The following is a 27951-nucleotide window of genomic DNA, read 5'->3' on the forward strand; positions in this document are numbered from 1 at the left end:
ATTTTCGACTCTACTTTCAAGGAGCTATGAACCTGCACTCCAAGGTCTCTTTGTTCAGCAACACTCCCCAGGACCTTATCATAAAATGTATAAGTCTTGGTAAGATTTGCTTTCCCAAAATGCAGCACCTCGCATTTATCTGAATTAAACTCCATCTGCCACTTCTCAGCCCATTGGCCCATCTGGTCCAGATCCTGTTGTAATCTGAGATAACCCTCTTCGCTGTCCACTACACCTCCAATTTTGCTGCCATCTGCAAACTTATTAACTGTACCTCTTGAGGTCGCATCCGAATCATTTATGTAAATGACAAAAAGTAGAGGGCCCAGCACCGATCCTTGTGGCACTCCACTGGTCACAGGCCTCCAGTCTGAAAAACAACCCTCCTCCAACACCCTCTGTCTTCTACCTTTGAGCCAGTTCTGTATCCAAATGGTTAGTTCTCCCTGTATTCCATGCGATCTAACCTTGCTAATCAGTCTCCCATGGGGAACCTTGTCAAACACCTTACTGAAGTTGATAGTGAATAAAGAGAAACTGATTCAAGTAGCAGATCATTTGATCACCCAAGGATACATTGTGGATGTTTGTTGAAGTCATCATGCCTAAACATCTTTTCACACAGTAAGTTGGAACCTGGAATGCTGTCTGAAAGAGTAGTGAAAGCAGGTTCACAGTAACCTTCAAACCGGAATTGGATACAGAACCCATGGAAGCATTTACGTACAGAGGGATCTGTGCATACAGGTCTGCAGTTCCCCTGAAAGTGCCAATCCAGTTGGATAAGATGGTGAAGAAGGCATACTGCCTGCTTGCCTCCATTGGCCAGGGCATTGAATGTAAAAGTTGGCAAATTATGTTAAGCTGTACAAAGTGTTAGTTAAACCACGTTGGGAATATTGTGTGCAGTTCTGGTTGCCACACTAGCAGAAGGAGACACTGCAGAGAAGGTTTACCAGGATGTTGCCAGGTCTTGGTGGGTTTCAGTTGTGAGGAGAGTTTGGATAAACTCAGATTGTTTTCACTGGAAAAACAGAGGCTGAGGGGATGACCTGTGAAGTTCTACAAAATTATGTGAAGCATAGGGAGCGGGTGGATAGTCGGAGGCTTTTTCCCCAGGTTGGAAAGGTCAACTACATCAGGGCACATTCAGGGTGAGAGGGGGAAAGGTTTAGGGGACAAGTGCTGGGAAAATGTTTCGTCCAGAGGGTGCTGGGTGCTTTGAACGTACTGCCAGTGGAGGTGGTAGAAGCAGGCATGTTAACGTTTAAGGCGTATCTTGATAGATAGATGAATGGAAGACAAACCAAGGGATTGAAATTCTGTGTGGTTATCACGACACTGTGGTGAGCCCCTCTGTTAATTCAACCAAACACCCAGAAAAGCCCACCTCACCTCACAATCTGTTAAAGTATGAGTGACTGAGAATTCCCAAATTCTTCTACTTAACAAAAAGAATCAATTTATTCTTTAACTCTAAAAGTGAACATTAAACAACAGCTATTTACAACTCTAAGCCTTTTTTCCCTTCGAGGTTTGTTATCTACCTCCAACTCGATAACAGTATACTGTTCCAATAAACACCCGACTAAAATTGTATCAGCTTAATTTTCAAATCCAGAGAGTGGCAGTGGTCTCTGGTTTCCTCCTCCCTCTGATTGTAGATCTCCCTGGATCGTCTTCAGGTTTTGGCTGCAAAGATGTTTCATATGAAAAAGGTATCTTTGATATAGAGTGTTTTGAATGGCAGTCTCTCTTGATGGCAGTTTACTGTCTGACTAACCCTTAAAACGTCGGCTTCTTTATACCCCCAAACAGCAGATCGTCTCAATGGTACGATATTGGCAAAAAAAAAATTCAGACTTGATTGGCTTTTAGTATCCTGAGGCATAATTTAAACTGATTGGTTAGATTTGGATGGTAGAGAAAACAGCTGAGGTATTTAGTTTGCAGCCAACTATTACGTATTTTCAATTTTCCAGTGACTACTCGTCAGTCACATGACAGTTGCCTGCAAGCTCTCATGCAAAATAGCTTTCTCTTAGAGGTACAGTACACTCCTTCAACTTCATAACAATGGACAATAAATAGCAGATCTGAGGAAGGACTAGGAATCGTGCACATTTGGTGGGCCGAAGGGCTTGTTCCAGTGCTGTTTTGAATTATACTTTATTCATGGGAGAAATAAATGATTGGGAAGAGAGCAAGGGAGGGGATACGAATTGGAGAGCTCTGGCAAAGAGCTGGCAGATGCACAATGGTGCATCCCTCCTGTGCATTCTGTAAGCCAAGCATCCTCCAATAGGGAGGAAAGGTACGATACCCAATGCTATAGCTCTCTAGATGACAAAGGACAGAGCGGTTCAGCTGTCATAGAAAAGGCTGGATTATGAGCAATGTCAGCTTCAGAATACACTTGAAAACCAGGCAGAATACTAAATGTGCTGGTGAAGTTGAACAAGGCTATTATAAGGGCAAAGAGAGATCTGGAGAAAAGATTAGCATGTAACCTCAAAGGGAACTTGAAAATGCTGAATAAATCAAGTGGAATAAATCAAGGAATAATGTGTTGAGCTGACAACGAAAAGCATTTTGTTCCACTGAACAGAGACAATGAAAGGCAAAGAAGTGTAACAATTGTCACGTAACCTGTGTACATTGTTAAGTTCACAGTAATGGTGTTAGCCTTGAATTGAATGCTAACTGTGTTCTCAGATGATAGTCATCCCTTTCAACAGGTTCCTGATCTAGTGTATGAAGGAAAATGATAATGGTTTGACTGTTCCTTCAGCTGAAGTGAGCTAGCATAGTACAAAACCATGAATTAATTAGTCATTATGAATTAACCCACCAGTGCCAACTAGGTTGTTAGTGGAACTCATGAACAGAACAATAGGTCGAATCTGAGTAAATACAGGATGTCAATTTTCAGAATAGCCACTGCCATAGATAGACAAGAGATGGCCAGTCTGCTCCTGGGCTTCCCACTTTTGAGTTGGCTAGTGATTTCAAAATTACATGCTGTTTGATTCCACCTCCCTGAATTCGATTAGATTAGATTCCCTACAATGTGGAAACAGGTCCACATTGACCCTCCGAAGAGCAGCATTCCCCGACATTTACCCCTTCACCTACCACTACGGGCAATTTAGCATGGCCAATTCACCTAACCTGCACATTTTTGGACTGTGGAAGGAAACCCACGCAGACACGGGGAGAATGTGCAAACTCCACACAGACAGTTGCCTGAGGCAGGAATTGAACCCGGGTCTCTGGCGCTGTGAGGCAGCAGTGCTAACCACTGAGCCACCTACCGTCTCAAAGTGCTAACATGGAGAATAACGTGATACTCTGATGGGGAACTCAGAAATTGACTGAATATTCCAACTGTCCTGAAGAAGGGCTCATGCCCGAAACGTCGATTCCCCTGCTCCTTGCCTGACCTGCGCTTTTCCAGCAATACATTTTCAGCTCCAATCTCCAGCATCTGCAGTCCTCACTTTCTTCCTGAATATTCCAACTCCCCAGAAGGAAAAGATCATTCTTCCAAATGGGGGGGGTCTCATGTCCTGGGTGGGGGGGAGGCAACATGTGTGGCCAGATAGTATGTCTCCAAAATAATTCACTTGCGCTCATTTGCAGAAATTGCACAAGTTACTTTGAAGTTTGCTCACGTTGAGGAGTGTAACAGGTGAGTTTGGAATATTGAGTGGAACTTGAATGAAACCATTGCATGTTTCCTGGCTGGGGAAGGAGTGACAGGACAATTAGATTGATAACACAGGTCGAATGATAATTCCCCAAATTTGCTAGAATCCTACAGTCGATCCGAAAAATGAAACTTGAGTATGATGGCATTCTTGAATGGAAAATATTCCTCTGCATTATACATTTTAAAGCATCACAGTGTTCAGGTTGAGGAAATCATTTGCTTTTCCAGCAACACCTGGAGGATTCGACAAGATTGGTCGTGTATTCGTATTCATTATGTGCATGTTCTTCTTTGACAGAAAGTTGGAGTCACTGGCCCACCAGATCCACAAGTCCGTTCACCTTCTGTCATAGAATTTGGAAAATATGAGATCCAGACCTGGTATTCCTCTCCATATCCCCAGGAATATACAAGGTACTGTAACCTCAAGTTGGATTTGCTGGTGTAACTTTTCCTATTTGAAGTTGAACTTGGGAAATTACATGGACAAGAAGTGATCCAGAAAAATCTGCAATTATGCTGTGCTTTTCAATCCTGTTGAACACTTCAAAGTGCTTCACAGTCAATGAAGTACTTGCGAAATGAGATCACTGTTGTGAGGTAGGGAAGACAGCAGCCAATTTGTGCACAGCAGGCTCCCTCAAGTGACAAAGTGATAATGACCACACATTTCTTGTTGTGATATTGGTAGAGGAACAGGAATCGGCCATGGCTTTGCAAGATAGTTCTTGTGATTTTTTTCCAAAATAATACCAAGAGATCAGAGCAGGTAGATTTGGCCTTTGGTTTAACATCTCTCAGAAAAAGCAGTGCTTCCAACATTCCCTCAACACTGTGTCAGACCTTACCATGCTCATGTTGTGAGGTGAGACTTCGCCCCAGGATCTTGTGACTCAAAAGTCACACAGCATGGAAACAGATCCTTCAGTCCAACTAATCCATGCTGACCCTGTTCCTGAACGAAACTTGTCTCAGTTACCTGGGTTTGGTCCATATTCCTCCAAATTCTTCCTGTTCATGGAATTATCCAAATGTCTTTTTAAGGTTGTAACTGACCCTGCATCCACCACTTCCTCCAGCAGTTCAATCCACAGATGAACCACCCTCTATATAGAAAGCATTGCCTTTCATGTCCTTTTTAAAGCTTTCTACTCTCTCCCTAAAAAGATGATCCCTCAGTTTGAACTCCCCCACTCTTGGGGGAAAGACCTTTGCTATTCACTTCATTTGTGCCCCTCATGATTTTACAAACCTTCAATACAGTCACCGATCCATCTCCTGTCCTCTGTTGAAAGAAAACCAGCTTATCCAGCCTATTATGCGAACGCAAAAGCCTTCCATACCCGGCAATATCCTAGTAAGTCTTTTCTGAACCCTCTCCAATTCAATAGTATCCTTCCTGTAGCACAGTGACCAGAATTGCATTCAGTACTCCAAAAAGAGGCCTCACCAATGTCCTGGACAAGGTCAACACGACCTCCCAACTCGTATACCCAAAGGTCTGAGCACTGAAGGCAAAGTTGCTCAACTCCTTGTCAATCACCCTGTGTCTACCTGTGAAGCAAATGTCAAAGGATTATGTCCCTAGTCCCTGTGTCTCTATTCTACAATACTACCAAAGGCCCTCCTATTTTTATATGAGTGCCACCTTGTTTGTTTTACCAAGATGTAATACCTCACATTTATTCAAATTAAACTCCATCTCCCACTTCTCAGCCCGTTGACCAATTGATCAAGATGTCTTTGTAATCTGAGTTAAAAATCACACAACACCAGCTGATAGTCCGACAGGTTTAATCGGAAGCATTAGCTTTTGGAACACCGCTCCTTCATCAGGTGGTTGTGAGCGGCGCTCCGAAAGCTAGTGCTTCCAATTAAACCTGTCGGACTGTCAGCTGGTGTTGTGTGATTTTTATCTTTGTGCACCCCAGTCCAACACCGGCATCTCCAAATCATTTGTAATCTTCACAGTCCACTCTGCCACCAATCTTGGTATCCTCTGCAAACTTAGTAACCACGCTTCCATGGAATAAATTTAATCTGGGAGGGGTTCTTTGGTGTTTAGGGGCCGATCAGTTACATCGACCTCTTGGAATGATAGTATCATGGGTCTCAAACCTCAAGTTAAATGACAGGAGGCATTTAGTCTCCCTCATACAATACTCCATGTAATTTGCAGAAAAAGCCACATATGCAGTTAAACCCAGCCTTGGAAACACATTTGAGCACAGTCACTTTCCTTCATGAATTCAAGGGAAATATTCAGCATTTGAAATAGAGAATTAAAAGAGCATTTGGAATGTGGTCCATCTTCCCAATCCATGGGGAAGTTGGTGAGTGATGCTGAATAACAGCAGGTGCAGTGTTCCAGATGGTTTGAAGCACAGTACTTGAAGTGCCCACACAGTTGCCACTCAGGAGCACATGAGTTTACAGGGTGAGTAGCATCCATTTCATTGCTCACGTCAACACTTGGAGGATGGAATTACTTCAAGTATATTATCCTGCAGAATATAACTTTGTCTTTCTCATCATAGTCATCAGGGAGCAGTGTCACTTTGACCAGTTTTACAAGAGCTTATATCCTCAGTAGAGAATCCTTGCGATGATACATGAAGCATTTAACTCCTTAAGAATTGTTTTTATATTTTACAAAGAAGTTGTTTTCAGATCATCATGGGTATTTAACACACGGCAAATAAAGGTCTCTTCTGTTAAAACAGAGAAGCAATGGATCTTGCCTTTGCATCTCACAGCTCACCAATTCCACTGTCAACCAACTCCTGGGTTGGATGAAACTGGGTGACTGCCTTCCTTCACAGTAGTCGATGGTGAGGGAAGTCATAGTGAATGAACTGAAAGTCAGCTGACAGTGGAAACTTGGGGCCGGCTGATCGTACATGTGAACTAAACAGATCTGCCATTCTTGAGGATAATAGTCACTTTTGACCAGCCAGTCTGCTAGAGGATAAATGAAGTTATATGTGAAGCCGGGAATTTTTTTCCAGTGAACTCTGAACAACCTGTGCAGTGAGTGCCCTATCAGACAGGGCAGCCCTTGTTAAGCAAAGAGCAGGATTTTGTCCTGTGCAGGGTTTCGCTGGTTCAAACCACAGGAGTTTCTGCATGGGCACTTGAGCGTCCTTGATTCTCCCAAACTGTGGTTAAGTGTCTGAACATGGGTAACTGAGACATTCCCTGACAGAGGTATCATGTTCACTCATTATACAATAAACAAATATATCGATCCTTGGTGTGTCACACTGCCTTGGTTTGCCCATTGTTAGCTGGCTGAACTTCGTTGGATGTAAAATAGTGACTGATCAAAAATAAAGTTAAAAATCACACAACACCAGGTTATAGTCCAACAGGTTTATTTGAAATCACTAGCTTTCGGTGTTGTGTGATTTTTAACTTAGTACACCCAGCTTCAACCCCGGCATCTCCAAATCATGAGCAAACATAAGCACAGTGCGTTATTTTCAATTTTATCATGTTCGTTTCGAGCGCATTCTCAAGAGTTGTGTTTCTACTAAACTTTGAACGATGTGGTTCGTCGCAAACGGTGTCTGCCCAGAATCGCAGCACTCAGGTGGCTTTGGCCATTGTGTGTATAATCGTGCTGGATTGAACCAGTTCCCACCTTCTCCACATGTCAGATTGTTTTCGCTCAAATTTAAACCCCACCAAGAGGAATTCATGGCCTTCCCATGTAAACGGACAGTGCTGATGTGTTTTTATAAGTTTAAGCACAGAACCTGCAGCTCATTATACACCAATTGCCCATCACACACTTTCAGTTTGCTTTGCAACATGTTGTAATGAGACTCAGCAGCAAAGCTCCAGTGCTTTTTGTGTTGAACTAAGGAACAAAGAGCTCATTAAATCAAAGAGACACAACCTAGTGGTTCAATTAGGTTGAAATGTCCTTTCTCAGTATTGAAGTATGCTGCAATGCTGACTGTGACTGTGAGTGGATTGTGATTTAACTAATGAATTGCAACTTGGAGCCTTAGCGCAGCAATTCAAGCTTTTCACATGCAAATACTCAATGACATACACTCAACTGATAGTGTCCAAGGAAGGAGAGTCTGCTGTCCTTTATCACAACTGTAACCACAACCACCTGATAATGGAGCAGCTTAAGGTGTCGTGAATTGATGCACTTGATTAAATTGTTCCAGATAACTCCGATTAAATAAAACACACTTGGTTCACTGCTCTGATGTTGTGAAAACTCCTTTCCAATTTCCTCGTTAGACCATGAGCTCCTTTCTGAAAGACTGCTTCTTAGTACCAAGCACCACCTGTGAAACACAATCGTTGAAATTCATGAGCTTATTCTAGTGACAACAGAGAAGAAAGTGGCTCCCAGACTCTGCAGCAATCACAAGACCCAAGTAAGAGTAGATAGGGGAGGAAAGGTCGTTGTTGTTGTCAGTGAGTATCAGTGCACTGGCTGGGCCTTCAAAAAAGTTGACAGCGACCATAAAGTACTGATAGTTTGCTTGTCCCAGTTATTAACTTCACAAGCAAAACACTCCCTTTCAGCATTGCATTATTGGCTCCCAGCAAAGGTCATTTCCATAGGAGAAATGCACCACTGCTGGCTTTGTCTCGCCTGAATTAACTCCATCGCTGCCAAATACTTGGCCTGCATGAACATTTTTCTGTCTTGCTGAACTTGGTTAAGCTCAAACGTTGTTGGGAGATGATAATTCTAGATCCACTTTGCCTCCCTAATTGATCTTAACATGAACACGATTGTCCTGCGTTAATTCTGGGGATCTGAACTGAATCGTGTTTTTCTTTTAGTTTGGCTGAAATTGTTTAATTGCTGTGCGGGGACTTTTTGAATTTGAGTTGATTGACGATATCGATTACTGTCAGCTGAGCAAGTGCAGATGGAAATTGAACTTTTTGGGTCTGGCACAGAAATAGTGTAGAGCCCATTAAGGTCACATGGCAACATAAGAAGTTCGAGCGGACAGAGAACTGTTCTTGCAGTGTTAAATTCTCCGAAGTGGATTTCATAGGGTGTGACTTGGCTCATTTTGTTTCTGACACATGAACTCACTTTCCTCTGATTAGGCAGACAGCCTTTACTTTTAGTATGTATGGTTCATACATATGCGTGACTATGACACTTCAGGTCCTTAACCACCTCGTGTCATGAAAATAGATGCATCTTGACCACAAACACACAGACCCTGTATTGTGTTGCATGGCATGTAGACATTGCAGCAAGCTCAGTAGAGGACATGCGGTCTGAGTGAAACTGTGGAATGTGTTTTCAATCGCTGCCTTGTGATGTTGCCCAATGAAAGCGTTAAGTCACCACCATCTTACACTCGTACAATAGAAGAGAAAGCGTTTGTTTTATCTATCACAAAAATGTTTTTGGCATGAAACAATTAGACTTGAATGATTGAGCAATTTCAAGTTAATGTTTGCACATCTTTGGTTGCTCCTGAACTCTAATATATTTTCATGTCTTGGTTGATTCGCAATTTCTATTTAAGTGTTGCAGACTTGTCAATGGGAAGCAGCGTGTCAAAATAACCTGTGCAAGAGTGGTTGAACTTAATTTGTCAGCCAGAATGTGGTATTGTTTGAATGAGACATTCTGTGACATTGCAATGACGAGCATTAATTCTGGACTGAAGTTTCTATGACATTGGATTTTAAATGAAACTTGTCAGTGAAGCTGAAATCAGGTCAATTGGCCATTGAAAGTGAATTATGTGGATGCAATATGACGGAAAACCAGATGAAAGCTAATGACAGATAAACTGGCTGGTGTCACTTGTTAAAATATTTGGAGTGTGGGTTAAGATGACATTTCATGCACGTTTTCCTGTTTATTTAACCCGCCTTGCCTTACAAGTTACAGTAACCTTTGACACAGTAAAGAGCACCAATGACTTCCTAACAAAGGGTACATATAGTCAAAGGAAGAAGCCCTGAGGTGCTGTGTGTTATTTGATTCTCTCTCTGTTTTCCACCATGTCTCACTGTTAAGATTTCTTCTCAACTGCTGTTATCCAGACATAGTTTGGATTTTTCTGTTCCCACCATCTCAGATTTTGATCCCATGTGGCAGTCATAGTGGTATTCCAGAGTACGATGTAATGTTGAGAATTTTGCAGATTGTTGAAGGACCATGCTTCTGTTATCAATGATCGTTTGGCTGCTCTTTTCTCCCTCCTGCCTCCTGGGCCTCACCAAAAATCCTGGCTTCCCATTTCTTGCCACATTGTTAGACTTTGTCTGTGTCGACAGCTTTTAAATTCATACGAGGATCGTAACCTATCTGAATCACTTGTGTCAGAACCTGACTTGCAGTTTTACAGACAGGCCCTTGGGGTTAGTTTACCCAATTTTGCAATTTGGAGTAACATGGAGGATTAACAGTTTAGTTTTGCTCTTTCAGGTCCTAAGGATGGGAGCCATGGATTGTGGATTTGGTTCCAGTATTGATGATTCATTGTGTTTGTTTTTTTTTGTTAATATATTTAATAGCAAATTTTTTTAACTTTACAAACAGATAAAATTATTGGAAAATACAATCAATAACATAGATCAGTATAATAAAAAAACACAAATTACAATACAACCACCATCTACTAACTACTAACCTATCCTATAATGCGAAACAAGCCCTAACACTGTGCAAAGTGATAAATAAGCGAATAACTAATAAATCAAAAAAAAAGAAAAGCAAAAAAATCATAAAGAACACAGAACAGCTATGCCAGGCACAAACCTCCCAAACAAAGGAACGGGAGCATTGTATATATACCCATATTAACTCAGGAGACTCCCCCTCCAGGCCCCAGGGCTCACCAAACCTAACCATCCTGGTTAATCCGAGTTAAGATAACTGACAAATCGATATCCAAATCACTCAAGTCGGGCTGCCACGTCTTATAAGAATGGTCTGTTGTGTGGTGCACCATGTTTGTAAAAAAAAAGTCCAAGGGAATGTGCTCCATAATTAATTTCTGCCATCCCAGCAAGTCTGGCGGGTTCTCGGACACCCAATTCATCAGAATATTCTTCTGTGCACAGTAAGAAAGAACATGAAATAGTTTCTTCCCATGGCCGTCTAAAGATGGTAAATTCGGTAAACCTAAGAGGAGAGATATCGGATCTACTTTGACTTCAGTCCTCAATACCCTCCCTATCTCTCCCACCACAGCACTCCAATAAACACTCAGCCTGTGGCATGTCATTGTGTTTCTAACATATAAAATATGTCAACATATGTTACAGTAAGATGAGAAGACAAACGTGTGACTTGAATGGCTATGACAAAATCTATAAAACTTGTCTTCATGCAAGGAGCTTGATGTGTCAGTGCTGTATCACTGCATTTGTGAAAACTGATCGGCTGTGCTCTTATCTGTGCATCTGTCTCTTGCAGGCTGCCAAAGTTATACTTGTGTGAATTTTGCCTCAAGTACATGAAGAGCAAAAGCATTTTGCAGCAACACATGAAGAAATGTAATTGGTTTCACCCGCCTGCAAATGAGATTTACAGGAAAGACAAGATATCTGTGTTTGAAGTAAGCTTGGGCTTTTTGGCTCATATGAAATGAGTCTGCTGTGACAGCTAAATTGGGATTAAGTGCAGTCAGAACATAAAATGTCTTTTGCTCATTTCATTGGCAAAGTGTTACGTATTCCTTCCCACCTAACCTGGCTTTATACTGAAAGTCACCAACAGAACGATCTCAAGTTGTGCCGAGTTCCCCTCTGCCTGTGTTTTTTTTTAAAAAGTGTTGTGTCCAGTTTAGTGCATCTGAAGTCATAGAGATGTACGGCACGGAAACACCCTTTCGGTCCAATTCCTCCATCCCAACAAGATATCCAAAATTAGTCTACTCCCATTGGCCAAACCCTTCCTACTCATGCTCCCATCCAGATGCCATTCAAATGTAATTGTACCAGCCTCCACCAACTCCTCTGACAGCTCTTTTCAGACACGCACTACCTTCCACTTGATAAGTTACCCCTTAAATCCCTTTTAAATCTTTCCCGTCACACCTTAAACCTCACAGCACCAGAGACCTGGGTTCAATTCCCCCCTCAGGCAACTGTCTGTGTGGAGTTTGCACATTCTCCCCGTGTCTGCGTGGGTTTCCTCTGGGTGCTCCAGTTTCCTCCCACAGTCCAAAGATGTGCAGGTTAGGTGAATTGGCAGTGCTAAATTGCCCCTAGTGTTAGGTGAAGGGGTAAATGTAGGGGAATGGGTCTGGATGGGTTGCCCTTCGGAGAGTCGGTGTGGACTTGTTGGGCCGAAGGGCCTGTTTCCACGTTGTAAGTGATCTAATCTAATCCAATCTTTGCCTTCTAATATTGGACTCACCTACATTGGGTAGAAAAACTTGGCCATTCACCCTATCCATGCCGCCTCAGGATTTTATAAAGTTCTGTCAGGTCAGCCCTCATCCTCTGACGCTTCAGGGAAAACAGCCCCAGCCTATTCAGCCTCTTTCTCTCACCCTCGCTCACACCATGCCACCGGCAACATCTTCGTAAATCTTTGACGAATTCTTTCGAGTTTCACAACATCCTTCTGAGAGCAGGGAGACCAGAATTGCACACAATGCTCTAAAAGTGACCATACCAATGTCCGGTCCTTCCTCAACATGACCTCCCAACTCAGACACTCAATTCACTGACCAATAAAGGCAAGTATACCGAACACTTTCTTCATTCCCATCTCCCTGCGCCTCCACTTTCAAAACACTGTGAACCTGCATTCCAAGGTCTCTTTGTTCAGCCAAACTTCCCAGAATATTACCATTAAGTGGAGAAGTCCTGTCCTAGCTTGCCTTACCAAAATGCAACACCTGTTATCCAAATTAAATTCCATCTGCTCATCAAGGATTATGAACAATCCAATGAATTGTTGAGTGTTACAACTTGTTGAGATGCAAATAATTTTAAGTAAGAGTTATAATTAAGTAAAAGTGTACATTGAATGCAACTCCATATGCAATGTTGCTTGGCATCAACATCACTTGTGCTGTCGTCGAATTGAACTGCAATCAATGCTGAAGTCAAGATGTTGTTCTCTGTATAAAGACTCATTGTTGCAGATGTTTCAATGTTATTTTGTAAAATGTGTTTTCTCTTAGCTGTGTTTGCCTTTTACGATAAAACCATCTACCCCATTGGAAATATTCTGGAAATGCTTTTGAAAAGTCCTTCACTCCATCCTTTTCTCCATCTTTCTTAGTCTTGCTTCGATTTTCTCTCCCTCTTGCTTTGTTTCCTTAATGCATTCCTTTCAGGGTCTTTCTCTTTGCCCCTCCTGAACAATTTTTGGGCATGCAGTGATAATTGGTTTGATGTTTTCTCATCTTCCTGCTGTTGAGTTATTGTGTGTTCTCTACAGGTGGATGGTAACATCAGTACCATATATTGCCAGAACCTGTGTCTCCTGGCCAAACTCTTCCTTGACCACAAGACATTGTATTATGACGTGGAACCCTTCCTCTTTTATGTTCTGACACAAAATGACAACAAAGGCTGCCATCTCGTGGGCTACTTCTCCAAGGTAAGTCCTAGCTGTTGTTCATCTCAGAAACTCATGTTTGGAGGATTCAAGCAATAGACAATAGGTGCAGGAGTAGGCCATTCTGCCCTTCGAGCCTACACCACCATTCAATATGAACATGGCTGATCAGCCTTGATCAGTATCCTGTTCCTGCCTTATCTCCATAACCCTTGATTCCACTCTCCTTGAGAGCTCTATCCAACTCTTTCTTAAATGAATCCAGAGACTGGGCCTCCACTGCCCTCTGGGGCAGAGCATTCCACACAGCCATCACTCTCTGCGTGAAGAAGTTTCTCCTCATCTCTGTCCTAAATGGTCTACCCCGTGTTTTTAAGCTGCGTCCTCTGGTTCGGCACTCACCCATCAGCGGAAACATGTTTCCTGCCTCCAGAGTGTCCAATCCTTTAATAATCTTAAAAGTTTCAATCAGATCCCCTCTCAGTCTTCTAAACTCAAGGGTATACAAGCCCAGTCGCTCCAGTCTTTCAGCGTAAGGTAGTCCCGCCATTCCAGGAATTGACCTCGTGAACCTACGCTGCACTCCCTCAATAGCCAGAATGTCTTTCCTCAAATTTGGAGACCAGAACTGCACACAATACTCCAGGTGTGCAGAAGCACCTCTTTGCTTCTATACACAATCCCTCTTGTTATGAAGGCCAGCATGCTATTAGCCTCCTTCACTACCTGCTGTACCTGCATGCTTACCTTCATTGACTCGTGTACAAGAACACCCAGATCTCTTTGTACTGCCCCTTTACCGAAATTGATTCCATTTAGGTAGTAATCTGCCTTCCTGTTCTTGCCACCAAAGTGGATAACCATACATTTATCCACATGAAACTGCATCTGCCATGCATCTGACCACTCACCTAACCTGTCCAGGTCACCCTGTAATCTCCTAACATCCTCCTCATATTTCACCCTGCCACCCAGCTTTGTATCATCAGCAAATTTGCTAATGTTATTACTAATACCATCTTCTATATCATTAATATATATTGTAAAAAGCTACGGTCCCAGCACTGATCCCTGTGGTACCCCACCGGTCACTGCCTCCCATTTTGAAATGGAGCCATTTATCACGACTCTTTGTTTCCTGTCAGCCAACCAACTTTCAATCCAAGTTAGTACTTTGCCCCCAATACCATGCGCCCTAATTTTGCTCACGAACCTCCTATGTCGGACTTTATCAAAAGTTTTCAGAAAGTCCAGGTACACTACATCTACTGGTTCTCCCTCGTCCATCTTCAGAGTTACATCCTCAAAAAAGCTGCACCAAATTGTGGCATTGATTTCAGGAAGTTTTAAAACACCTTTTCGAATTTATGATTAGTGTCAACAGTTTGCCCATGTAACTCATGTGATGTCAGCTTTGTAGTTTTTTTGTGTTATATAAAGTTCTACATGTGAGCTCAATTTATTTGCAAATTACTTCTCACCTCACTGTGTTGTGGCACACATCCACTTATCGAAAAGCAGTTCCAAAAAATGTATTTATCGCCATGTTCTATTTGCTCAGCTATTTTAGCCTCGCTGCTCACTCAAACCTCTCCCAGCTGACGACTTGTCCTAGCATCGGCCTTCGAGCGCACAAAATCGCGAATTCAGTCATCTGCAGTTTTCACAACCTAATCAGGTTTGACGATTTAAAATGGGTACCTGTGCTCAACTCCCCGAAGTCTGAGTTCCAGTTACTGCCTCACGTCTATTGCTTTTCCCAGCTCCATGCCATTACTGTCAATGCTCAGAATCTGTCCATTCTGGCGGTTGTCCTATCTACTGCAAATGACCCTGGAAAGATAAGTCCTCTCAGAAATCTGAGAGGAGAAGCTAACATTTTTACACTACGGTTATGTGGTAACAACATGGCAGCGCCTCCCTTTGACTGTTCACAGCAGGGGAAGTACTGACCATACTTAAAATGTTGGAGGTGACCTTGTGGGCATGCTTTAAAAAAAAATGTCGAGCCACTTAAGAATGGAATGGTGAAAAAGTATCCTTTGAGGCAGATCATGGAGAAGAGGCAGTGAGAAGGATTGCCCAACTGACCATGTTAAAAGCTGCAGAGAATCCTATCCAGTTAAAACCAGAAGTGACTTGACTCCAAGTGGTTTCACTGCTGCTGCTAGGCCCCAAGTTGAAAACATGGATCTGCTGTCCACATTGTGTGTCTTGTGCTTACTGGGGCAGACACAAAAATACCAAACTACAAAAGAAAACAAGAACCTACACTCTGTAAGATGCTGTGTGCTAATCTGTTGGTCATTGGACTTTGCATTAGACAAGGAAGAATTCACCGAGAAACAGGACACCCACCCCAAGTTTTTGTTTCATTGAAAAACGCAATGTGTGGGCAAGTTCCTTTTGAATGTAAATCGCAGTAGCATCTAAACAAGTGTGAGTGAATTACCTTGGGAGCCTAACTAATCATCCCACACCCTTTCCACTTTTTACTCCTTGGATACTTGCCTCCATTCAGTACCTCCATTTCACTGTTTTGATCAAGTATTTTATATCTGTCGGCAACCTCAGCCTGCCTGACAGACTCTTCCAACCTGCTCTCTTGGTTATGTTTTTGTGATTTCAATCGAATGCTACTATTTTCTTTCCCTTTTTTCCGAACAATTGGAAAAATCTTCAGCAACTTTGTCCAGTACTGGAGCTTCAGCCTTTATACCCAAACCTTTTCCCACCTTCAAGTGCAGGAGCAAAGTCTGCTTCTTGGAGGGAGTTTTAAGTTTGCTAAGTGCTTGTTGACTCCAAGTGCCCCTTAAACATGCAGACCCCCTGCTCAAAATTATGAATAGCTTTTGAAATACTTTGCAAAGTTCAAAGAGCTGTAAAATTGTACAGTGCTGTCCTAGATGCACAGAAGGTGACCAAGCCATGATCAGTTCTCTCACCAAGCGCACAGAACTCTAAAGTTTCTTTCTCTCTCCTTCCTCAGCAGCACATTGCAGATGAAGTAACAGTGAGAAATTGTGAATCCATATGCAGATACGATAACTCAGTGCTGCTGTACTTGAACTCTCCTTGAGCAGGCCAAATCACTTGATGACCTTCCGGGACAAAAGCTGAAAAGTGCTCTTGGGCAGTTTTGAACGGGAAACACTGAGCTTTAAGTTACGCAAATCCAGAAAGGGCTTCATTCCTCGGGGTGGAGTTCTTGACCATAAATTACCCTTCTTTATACGTCCCTTTATTGACAAAAAATGTTGCATCTTAATACAAGCATGAACCAGGCCATGAAATAAATGGAGGAACAGTGGGGAAAGCCAGACGTTTGCTTGCAAGACTTGGTCCAGGAGCACCAAGCCTGGGTTTCTCGGGGCCAGTCCTGGAGAGTTGTTGTGGGTGTTGTGTATGTTTTGTTCTTTTATATGTTATATTTTCTTTGTTCCTTCCTTCATATTCAGGAGAAGCATTGCCAGCAGAAGTACAATGTATCCTGCATCATGATCCTACCCCAATATCAGAGGAAAGGATACGGGAGGTTCCTCATTGATTTCAGTAAGTGGACTGATGAAAACTCTTGAAGTGTTTATTTGAAGAGCTCAACACATGGCAAGCAACCCACCTTGCCTCCTTCCATGTGGAATATAAAACTGAACTGTTGAATTAAATCGAAGGTTCACCTCTCCTGAAAGGGGCTGTGCTCCATCTCATTGACATTAAATCCAGTAGTTGCACCATTGCATTCCCAGGGCTGTTTTGCGCTAAATTCTCTTTCCTGTGACAATTGAAAATTAGTGGTCGTATTGGAAATGGAGAAGTGTGCAGAGTATCGTTTGTATTCAGTTAGATTGTCCTCATAGCTTTCCAATCCCTCGACACCTCCATCCGCCATGAACAGGGCCTCCAAGCCCTCCGTTTGTTCCTCTCCCGACGTTCCCAACAGTACCCTTCCACCGACACTCTCATTCATTTGGCCGAACTGGTCCTCACCCTTAACTTCTCCTTCAAATCCTCCCACTTCCTCCAGACCAACGGGGTAGCCATGGGCACACGTATGGGCCCCAGCTATGCCTGTCTCTTTGTTGGCTACGCAGAACAGTTGATCTTCCGTAATTACACCAGCACCACTCCCCACCTCTTCCTCCGCTACATTGATGACTGCATTGGCGCCACCTCGTGCTCCCGCGAGGAGGTTGAGCAATTCATCAACTTCACCAACACATTCCACCCTGACCTTAAATTTACCTGGACCATCTCTGACACCTTGCTCCCCTTCCTGGACCTCTCCATCTCAATTAGTGACGACCGACTTGACACTGACATTTTTTACAAACCCACCGACTCCCACAGCTACCTGGATTACACCTCTTCCCACCCTACCTCTTGCAAAAATGCCATCCCGTATTCCCAATTCCTCCGCCTCCACCGTATCTGCTCCCAAGAGGACCAGTTCCACCACAAAACACACCAGATGGCCTCCTCCTTTAGAGACCGCAATTTCCCTTCCCACGTGGTTGAAGATGCCCACCAACGCATCTCGTCCACATCCCGCACCTCTGCCCTCAGACCCCACCCCTCCAATCGTAACAAGGACAGAACACCCCTAGTGCTCACCTTTCACCCTACCAACCTTCACATAAACCAAATCATCCGCCGACATTTCCGCCACCTCCAAAAAGACCCCACCACCAGGGATATATTTCCCTCCCCACCCCTTTCCGCCTTCCGCAAAGACCGTTCCCTCCGTGACTACCTGGTCAGGTCCACGCCCCCCAAACAACCCACCCTCCCATCCTGGCACCTTCCCCTGCCACCACAGGAACTGTAAAACCTGTGCCCACACCTCCTCCCTCACCGCTATCCAAGGCCCTAAAGGAGTCTTTCACGTCCATCAAAGTTTTACCTGCACATCCACTAATATCATTTATTGTATCCGTTGCTCCCGATGCGGTCTCCTCTACATTGGGGAGACTGGGCGCCTCCTAGCAGAGCGCTTTAGGGAACATCTCCGAGACACCCGCACCAATCAACCACACCACACCGCCCCGTGGCCCAACATTTCAACTCCCCCTCCTACTCTGCTGAGGACATGGAGGTCCTGGGTCTCCTTCACTGCCGCTCCCTCACCACCAGAAGCCTGGAGGAAGAACGCCTCATCTTCCGCCTTGGAACACTTCAACCCCAGGGCATCAATGTGGACTTCAACAGTTTCCTCATTTGCCCTTCCCCCACCTCACCCGAGTTCTAAACTTCCAGCTCAGCACTGTCTCCATGACTTGTCCGGACTTGTCCTACCTGCCTATCTCCTTTTCCACCTATCCACTCCACCCTCTCCTCCCTGACCTATCACCTTCATCTCCTCCCCCACTCACCCATTGTACTCTATGCTACTCTCTCCCCACCCCCACCCTCCTCTAGCTTATCTCTCCATGCTTCAGGCTCACTGCCTTTATTCCTGATGAAGGGCTTTTGCCCGAAACGTCGATTTCGCTGCTCCTTGGATGCTGCCTGAACTGCTGTGCTCTTCCAACACCACTAATCCAGAATCTGGTTTCCAGCATCTGCAGTCATTGTTTTTACCTTGTTGATTTTAATAGCTTACCACGTGGTAAGATAGGTGTTTAGAAAAGATAGGTGTTTGTGAATTCAGTTCCTCACAGGCTGTTTTTCAGTGTTTAAAATGTTCTCTGTTGAGGGAAGGTGGACAGCAAGAAACTGGAAACAGAAGCAATCAGGGTGGTCTCCTGTAAAGTTACAGGCAAATGATAGAAGTGTTTGGAAGCAGATCTCCTGTGAACAAGACTAGGATGGTCAAGCCTTAAACATAACAAGGAAAATACCATGACATTGACATGTATCAGTAAAATGCAACTGAAGAAAGTATTGCTGTTTGTGCAATGCCTTTCCAGTTGCAGCCCTGAACTGACGTGGTGTCTGCATTCCCTGAACAGTTGCCTGTGTAAGCCAGGTGGAGCTAATTGCAATGCCATGGGTCTGCGTTAAACTACATGAGGGGTCTTTTCCGAGACCAAGAGGCCCAGGTTTAAGTCCCACCTACTCCAGAGGTGTGTAATAACAGCATCTCTGAACAGGTTGATGAGAAAAAAATGTTAAAATAAATTGGATATGCGGGCTGCTTTGGGCAGTTCAGGAAGCTGTTCATAGGTAAAACAAAGAAAAGCATTTTCATCAAGATATGTTGTAAAAGGATAATCCTGATGTAAAAATTACAAATGCAGTATCAATACCAGACTCTGCCTTTCATCAGCTTTCACGAGACTCACTCAGATTAATAGATTGGCCTCAACTTCCATTTCAACCTGGCCTGGCTTTTGTGGGTTAAATGTGATTTTCTTTGTTCGAGTAAGGGTTTTGTTTAAGAGCTGTACTCCAAATCTGATGGAATATGTTGGAGCAGCTTCAGCCATGTTGTCCCAGGAATCACGTACAGAAGCCAAGTCAAATTCTCACAAGTGTGTCAATGTGACCTGTATTGCCTGACTGACATTATTCGGGAACGTGAAGAGAATCTTCCAAGAGTCACCCGAACCACATGAGACACCCTTAAAACACTTGCAGTGGAATGAGTTGGTTCACCCCACACCACTTGGGGTAGGGGGAGAAATTGAGTTATTTTATTGTCTTGCAGAGTTTCAGGACATCTCAGTGCTTTACAGGCAATAAAATATCGTTGAGTTATCGCTGTTGTACTATAGATAAGGCACCAACCATTGATTACATGTCAAGCTCCCAAAAGAATTGTGGATCGCTAACCGGATAATATGCCTTCACAGTGATGGTTTTGGAAAAAATATCCAGCCCCTCACTGCCACTGGAGAGAACTCCTGCCCCCCCCCCCTCCCTCTTTGAAGTAATATGTAAGTTCTCTTATCCCCACCTCAGAGAGCAGACTTGTTGTTCTTTTCACACCTGGTCCACTTCTGATCATGCAGCACTCCTTCACTCCATTACTGATATGTTGGTTCAGATTTTACACTCCAATGTTGCAGTTCAACTTGAGCCCACGACTCCTGTGAAAATAGTGCCACACTTAGAGAAAAAAAAAGCCACAAGAACTGAAAATTGAATTGTTTTCTTGCGTTCCATGTTCAGATTGCTAAAACAAGAAAATCCTTTGGTCAGTTTATTTGCGAACAACATGATCATTTCCTTGCTCAATGGAAGTGATTGTTGGGATGAGTTTGCAAGTTAATTAGCTTTCTGAAATACTCTCACGAACCAAAGATGTTGCCTGTCCCAGCATGGAAATCTTTTCCACGAAGTTTATTATATGGTATTGTGACACTGCTGTCGAGGAGATGTAAATGGCTCCATTAAAATGGCACAAATTGATTATTGAATACCTCAAGTGTATAAACTGTGGGGGTGATTTCTGTGGTCACACCAAGTGAAGGAGCAGCAAAGGGTGACCGTCTTTGCTTATCAGCGACAGTGGCCATTGGCAAGGTTGGGTTTGTCCTGCTGAACGTGTGCATGAAGCACCCAGGCAATTTTCCACTGAGTCAGTACTGTTGTAACTGTCCTGGAACCGCTTGGCGAAGGGTGCGGCAAGTTCTCAAACTCCTGTCTTCAGTACGATATCTGGAATATTGTCAGGGCCCGCAGCCTTCGCAGTATCCAGGGTCTCCAAGTGTTTCTTGATATCACATGGAGTGAATCGAATTGGCTGAAGACTGGTACCTCAGATGCTGGGGACGACTATAATTGCTTGTCGAGTTGTTCTGTTATGGTATCCCTCTGGTTTTGACAGCTCCTCCTTGTATCACTGGACTTTGCCCTTTTTCCAGAATGAAGTACTTTCCTCATTGAATAGAAGGAAAGAGCAAGTTTTCTTTTGAGAGTTTGCAACTGGTGTAACCACAAAAACAAAGTGTTTGTAAAGCTTCTACAAGTGTATGTTTGTCTTTTTCACCTGCTTCTGCGCACACGATTAAACTGAGGCAAGATAGCTTGGCTCTGTTTCAGAGAAGTGTAATAATAGTGCAATCTCCTTTTATCTGATCATAACTCATTTCACTGGTTTATTACTCTCCCTTCAAAACTCCTTGATTTCCAATACCTTTCGCTTTTTCCTTGCTTTTGTTACTACTCCTTTTTTTGTCCTCTTCACAATTTCTTTTACTCCCGCTTGACTCATCTATCTTTTGTCCTATTTTCCCTCTTCTCTCACTCGTTCTTTCTTCCTGCTGTTCCTCAAGTCTTAAACCAAGAGGTGGCACTCTCACTAATCTTCGATCCAGATTGACTGCTGCTCGGGATGTGCTTGTTCTGAGGTAATGTCAGCAGTTGGACCGATTTATTTTGATCCCTTTGCTTGTTGAGATCCATTGACAGGATTTTCCTGCTGACAAGTGCCAGTACGATACTGTAAGTGGTTAAAAGCTGCTGTGGTGGCTGAACTCACTGCCGCTATCTGGTCGTTACATGTTCTGCTTACTTCTGTTGCCACCTTTCCCGTACCTGCATTCCACTCTGCGCCTTTTTGGGATTGTGTTGGTCACAGTTGTGTTATTTAAATGACTTCAGAATTCAGGAAAGGCGACTTCAGCTGACCAGTGGAACTAATTGGCCCTGTCCTCCATTCAGCCCCTCCCACAGAGATGAGGCACAAAAAAAAACCATGCCTTACTCGTTTGAGGATTTTACATTTTTTTCTTCTCCATCTACGGGGGCAGGGGTGGGTGGGTAAACCAGTGAATCCTGACTTTTGACCCATCCGCTCTTGTTTGAGAGAGTCTGAGCTGAGTGTAAAAACTGACGTGCCAAACTTTTTGTGTGAGCAGGTTATTTGCTGTCGAAGCGGGAAGGCCAGGCTGGGTCGCCAGAGAAGCCGCTGTCTGACCTGGGCCGTCTCTCGTACATGGCGTACTGGAAGAGTGTGATCCTGGAGTGCCTTCACCAATGTCACGACAAGCAACTCAGCATCAAGAAACTGAGCAAGCTGACAGGGATCTGTCCCCAGGATATCACCACCATACTGCAACACCTAAAGATGTTGCAGTTTCGCAACGACCGGTACGTGGTCGTCAAATTGACGGGGGGGTTTTTTTTAAACACTGTTCTCATTCAACTTTCCCTCTTTCTGAAGAGGCCTGCAGCAAAATTTGAAGACCGACAAATATTTTTTCTGTCCATGATTGCACAAGTTGATTGCAGTCACTCGAAGGTATCTGAACTAATTTCAGACGAGTGAGCAAAAATGAATGAGTGCTTGCTTTTGGTTAATTTTTGACATTAAAGGGATTTATGCTCATTTAAATGGCAGCACCCGAGAGCACAGGGTTACAGATCCGCGCTAATACTGCAGGGGTCTGAGTGTTTGAACTTTAATTGTCCTACTGTTTAACAGTCACTTCTGTGGAAAAAAAAAATTGAGTCTTTGGATAATTTTGTTGGAAGGTTTCTGGTCATTCGTCGAGAGAAGCTGATACAGGAACATATGGCAAAGCTTCAGACCAATCCAAGGCAGATTGAAGTTGATCCTGACAGTTTACGCTGGACACCTCTGATCTTTTCAAACACTGCAGTGTCTGATGAAGAGGAAGATGAAGATGATGAAGATGAGACTCCAGCATTAAAGGTACATGTTCAAAAGGCAAGTCATTTTCTTCTTGATGGGCAACTTCTGAACAAGATTTCCTCCATATATGACGCAATGACACCACTTTGCCCCTATGAATCAAGTTGTTAAACATGGATAGCCAACACAGTGAACAAAAGCTGAAAAAGTGCCATCCAGTATTCCCAATTCCTCCGCCTCCGATTAAGATTAGGGAGGGTGGTAAAAAAGGAGGGGGGGTGGCATTGCTAATTAGAAATGGTATAACGGCTGCAGAAAGGAAGTTTGAGGGGGATCTGCCTCTGGAGGTAGTATGGGCTGAAGTCAGAAATAGGAAAGGTGCAGTCACCTTGGGTGTTTACTATAGGCCCCCCAATAGCAGCAGAGATGTGGAGAAACAGATTGGGAAACAGATTTTGGAAAGGTGCAGAAGCCACAGGGTCGTAGTCATGGGCGACTTCAACTTCCCAAATATTGATAGGAAGCTCTTTAGATCAAGTAGATTGGATGGGGCGGTGTTTGTGCAGTGTGTCCAGGAAGCTTTTCTAACGCAGTATCTAGATTGTCCAACCAGAGGGGAGGCCATATTGGATTTAGTACTCGGTAATGAACCGGGACAAGTGGTGGGCTTGTTTGTGGGTGAACATTTTGGTGATGGTGACCACAATTCTGTGACTTTCACCTTGGTTATGGAGAGAGATAGGTGCGCACAACAAGGTAGATTTTACAATTGGGGGAAGGGAAATTACGATGCTGTAAGACAGGATTTGAGGAGCATACGTTGGGAGCATAGGCTGTCAGGGAAGGATGTGGTGGAAATGTGGAACTTTTTCAAAGAGCAAATATGACGTGTCCATGATATGTATGTACCGATCAGGCAGGAAAGAAATGGTCATGTGAGGGAGCCTTGGTTGACGAGGGAGGTTGAATGTCGAGTAAAGAGGAAGAAGGAGGCTTACATAAGGTTGAGGAAACAGGGTTCAGACAGAGCAGTGGAGGAATACAGGATAGCCAGAAGGGACCTGAAGAAAGGGATTAGGAGAGCTAAGAGAGGGCATGAAAAATCCTTGGCGGAGAGGATCAAGAATAACTCCAAGGCATTTTATGCGTATGTGAGAAACCTGAGAATGACGAGAACGAGGGTAGGTCCGATCAAGGACAGTAGTGGGAGACTGTGTATTGAGTCGGAAGAGATAGGAGAGGTCTTGAACAAGTACTTCTCTTCAGTATTTACGAACAAGAGGGACCGTATTGTTGAAGAGGAGAGTGTGAAACGGACTGTTAAGCTAGAAGAGATACCTGTTAGGAAGGAAGATGTGTTGGACATTTTGAACAACTTGAGGATATTCAAGTCCCCCGGGCCTGAAGGGATATATCCTAGGATTATGTGGGAAGCAAGGGAGGAAATTGCAGTACCGTTGGCAATGACCTTCTCGTCTTCACTGGCAACGGGGGTGGTACCAGGGGACTGGAGAGTAGCGAATGTTGTGCCCCTGTTCAAAAAAGGGAATAGGGATAACCCCAGGAATTACAGGCCAGTTAGTCTTACTTCTGTGGTAGGCAAAGTAATGGAAAGGGTACTGAGGGATAGGATTTACGAGTATCTGGAAAGACACTGCTTGATTAGGGACAGCCAGCACGGATTTGTGAAGGGTAGGTCTTGCCTTACAAGTCTTATTGAATTCTTCGAGGAGGTGACCAAGCATGTGGATGAGGGTAGAGCAGTGGATGTAGTGTACATGGATTTTAGTAAGGCATTTGATAAGGTTCCCCATGGTAGGCTTATGCGGAAAGTCAGGAGGCATGGGATAGAGGGAAATTTGGCCAATTGGATAGAAAACTGGCTAACCGGTCGAAGTCAGAGAGTGGTGGTAGATGGTAAATATTCAGCCTGGAGCCCAGTTACAAGTGGAGTTCCGCAGGGATCAGTTCTGGGTCCTCTGCTGTTTGTAATTTTTATTAATGACTTAGGTGAGGGAGTCGAAGGGTGGGTCAGTAAATTTGCAGATGATACGAAGATAGGTGGAGTTGTGGACAGTGAGGAGGGCTGTTGTCGGCTGCAGAGGGACTTAGATATGATGCAGAGCTGGGCTGAGGAGTGGCAGATGGAGTTCAACCCTGCCAAGTGTGAGGTTGTCCATTTTGGAAGAACAAATAAGAATGCGGAATACAGGGTTAATGGTTGGGTTCTTAGTCAGGTGGAGGAACAGAGGGATCTTGAGGTCTATGTACATAGATCTTTGAAGGTTGCCACTCAGGTGGATAGAGTTTGTCAGAAGGCCTATGGAGAATTATCGTTCATTAGCAGAGGGGTTGAATTCAAGAGTCGTGAAGTGATGTTGCAGCTGTACAGGACTTTGGTTAGGCCACAGTTGGAGTACTGTGTGCAGTTCTGGTCGCCTCACTTTAGGAAAGATGTGGAAGCTTTGGAGAGGGTGCAGAGAAGATTTACCAGGATGTTGCCTGGAATGGAGAGTAGGTCGTACGAGGATAGGTTGAGAGTTCTCGGCCTTTTCTCGTTGGAACGGCGAAGGATGAGGGGTGACTTGATAGAAATTTATAAAATGATCAGAGGAATAGATAGAGTAGACAGTCAGAAACTTTTTCCCCGGGTACAACAGAGTGTTACAAGGGGACATAAATTTAAGGTGAAGGGTGGAAGGTATAGGGGAGATGTCAGGGGTGGGTTCTTTACCCAGAGAGTGGTGGGGGCATGGAATGCGCTGCCCGTGGGAGTGGTAGAGTCAGAATCATTGGCGACCTTTAAGCGGCATTTGGGTAGGTACATGGATGGGTGCTTAATCTAGGTTAGAAGTTCGGCACAACATCGTGGGCCGAAGGGCCTGTTCTGTGCTGTATTGTTCTATGTTCTATGTTCTCCGCCGTATCTGCTCCCAGGAGGACCAGTTCCACCACAGAACACACCAGAGATGGCCTCCTTCTTTAGAGACCGCAATTTCCTTTCCCACTTTGTTAAAGATGCCCACCAACGCATCTTGTCCACATCCCGCATCTCCGCCCTCAGACCCCACCCCTCCAACCATAACAAGGACAGAATGCCCCTGGTGCTCATCTTCCACCCTACCAACCTTCGCATAAACCAAATCATCCGCCGACATTTCCGCCACCTCCAAAAAGACCCCACCACCAGGGATATATTTCCCTCCCCACCCCTTCCCGCCTTCCACAAAGACCGTTCCCTCCGTGACTACCTGGTCCGGTCCACACCCCCCTACAACCCACCCTCCCATCCTGGCACCTTCCCCTGCCACTGCAGAAATAGCAAAACCTGCACCCACACCTCCTCCCTCACCTCCATCCAAGGATACAATGAAGGATACATCCATCAAAGTTTTACCTGCACATCCACCAATATCATTTCTTGTATCCGTTGCTCCCGATGCGGTCTCCTCAACCTTGGGGAGACTGGACACCTAGCAGAGCGCTTTGGGGAACATCTCCAGGACACCTGTACCAATCAACCACACTGCCCTGTGGCCCAACATTTCAACTCTTCCCCCGCCCCCCCAACTCTGCCGAGGACATGGAGGTCCTGGGCCTCCTTCACCGCCGCTCCCTCACCACCAGACGCCTGGAGGAAGAATGCCTCATCTTTCGCCTCGGAACACTTCAACCCCAGGGCATCAATGTGGACTTCAGCAGTTTCCTCATTTCCCCTTCCCCCACCTCACCCTAGGTCCAAACTTCCAGCTCAGTAACTGTCCCCATGAATTGTCCGGACTTGTCCTACCTGCCTATCTCCTTTTCCACCTATCCACTCCACCCTCTCCTCCCTGACCTATCATCTTCATCCCCTCCCCCACTCACCCATTGTATTCTATGCTACTGTGTCCACACCCCCACCCTCCTCTGATTTATCTTTCCACCCTTCAGGCACTCTGCCTGTCTTCCTGATGAAGGGCTTTTGCCCGAAACGTCGATTTCGCTGCTCCTCGGATGCTGCCTGAACTGCTGTGCTCTTCCAGCACCACTAATCCAGAATCTGGTTTCCAGCATCTGCAGCCATTGGTTTGACCGAGTTGAGCTGAACTAATTGTGTCTGAATCTGCAACAGGTGCAAGTTGACCTGAAATAATCAAATTGCAGGGTTTGTTTTTGGTTAAATCTTTGGAGTGAACTCCATAGTCAATGGAGCTGAATGGGAACAAGGTAGCTATTAGATCTGTGCAGAGTTGCTTGTGTTCTCAGAGTGCTGAGAATCTTAGTGAACCTTAAGTAAATTGTTTGGATGATTTGCTCCTGGTAACCCATGCCCATTCTGTTGGCTGTGGTTTTCATCTGTTGTGATGAGAAACACCAAGCAATCGCAACTTGAATAGCTTGATCTGAATCTCAAAGCAAGTCCATCTTTTCCCTTGCAGACGCATAAGTTTGTCAACAGATGGCAGCAGAAGCGGAGGGTCCCTGATAGGGAAGCAAGGCAGTTGTGGTCCTGAACGCAGCATCCCGTTGGGTTAGATTTCCAGCAGACCAACCCAATAAGTCATGCTCCAAAGGCAGCATTGAGTCAGCGTTGAAAATGAGCAATAAAAGCAGGAAGAGCTTGTCAAATCTGGCAGCATCTGTGGAGAGCAAACAGTTAACCTTGAAATCGAAAAGCCTGCCTGTCCACAAATGTTGCCAGACCTGGTTAATGTTTCCACGTTTTCTGCTTTTAGATCATAAATAAATCATGATGGTGAGTCATTGTTTTTTAATGAGTTTGACCTTCGGACTTCCTGTACCAAGCATGAGAAAGCAAAACCACCAATGTCATAAACTAAGGGGTTTGCTTCGTTTTGAAATCCAGGAACAATGTGCTCTTCTCACATGGTTCTGCACTCAGTTTCAAGAAGTGTTACCTCAAAACTATAAATTACTTGGCGATAATTATAATCGACCTGTTCAGGCACATTATGGCATACGTCTGGCGGAGGTGGAACTTGAACATGGGCCTTCTGATCCAGAGATACGGTCACTACCAGTGCGACATGTACTTTTCCAATTCAGTTTTAAATTTCAGCATATGTGTGTGTCAGATGTATTGAGTTTTGCAGTGGAGAGATGGGGGAAGACTCTTGACTTATCATGAAACTTAACAAAATAAAAACCGAAACAATTGGTGATGCTGGAAAT

At 44.3% G+C, this 27951-nt stretch overlaps 1 protein-coding gene across 8 annotated transcripts in view; it reads left to right on the plus strand.

The window, feature by feature from the left end:
* Window positions 1-27951, plus strand: part of LOC140459731 (histone acetyltransferase KAT6A-like) — a 261877-nt gene that overhangs the window by 208838 nt on the left and 25088 nt on the right. For 7 of the 8 annotated variants that reach the window (XM_072554188.1, XM_072554189.1, XM_072554186.1 and 4 more), the window contains 6 exons: window positions 4011-4126; window positions 11139-11280; window positions 13119-13280; window positions 16697-16790; window positions 22040-22271; window positions 22656-22851. In XM_072554188.1, the coding sequence (XP_072410289.1) occupies window positions 4011-4126; window positions 11139-11280; window positions 13119-13280; window positions 16697-16790; window positions 22040-22271; window positions 22656-22851 (942 nt within the window). The remainder of the gene's footprint in view (window positions 1-4010; window positions 4127-11138; window positions 11281-13118; window positions 13281-16696; window positions 16791-22039; window positions 22272-22655; window positions 22852-27951) is intronic. The other variant, XM_072554191.1, reaches the window with a different exon arrangement.

This window comes from Chiloscyllium punctatum, chromosome 35 (genome assembly GCF_047496795.1).
Source record: "Chiloscyllium punctatum isolate Juve2018m chromosome 35, sChiPun1.3, whole genome shotgun sequence".
Taxonomy (NCBI): domain Eukaryota; kingdom Metazoa; phylum Chordata; class Chondrichthyes; order Orectolobiformes; family Hemiscylliidae; genus Chiloscyllium; species Chiloscyllium punctatum.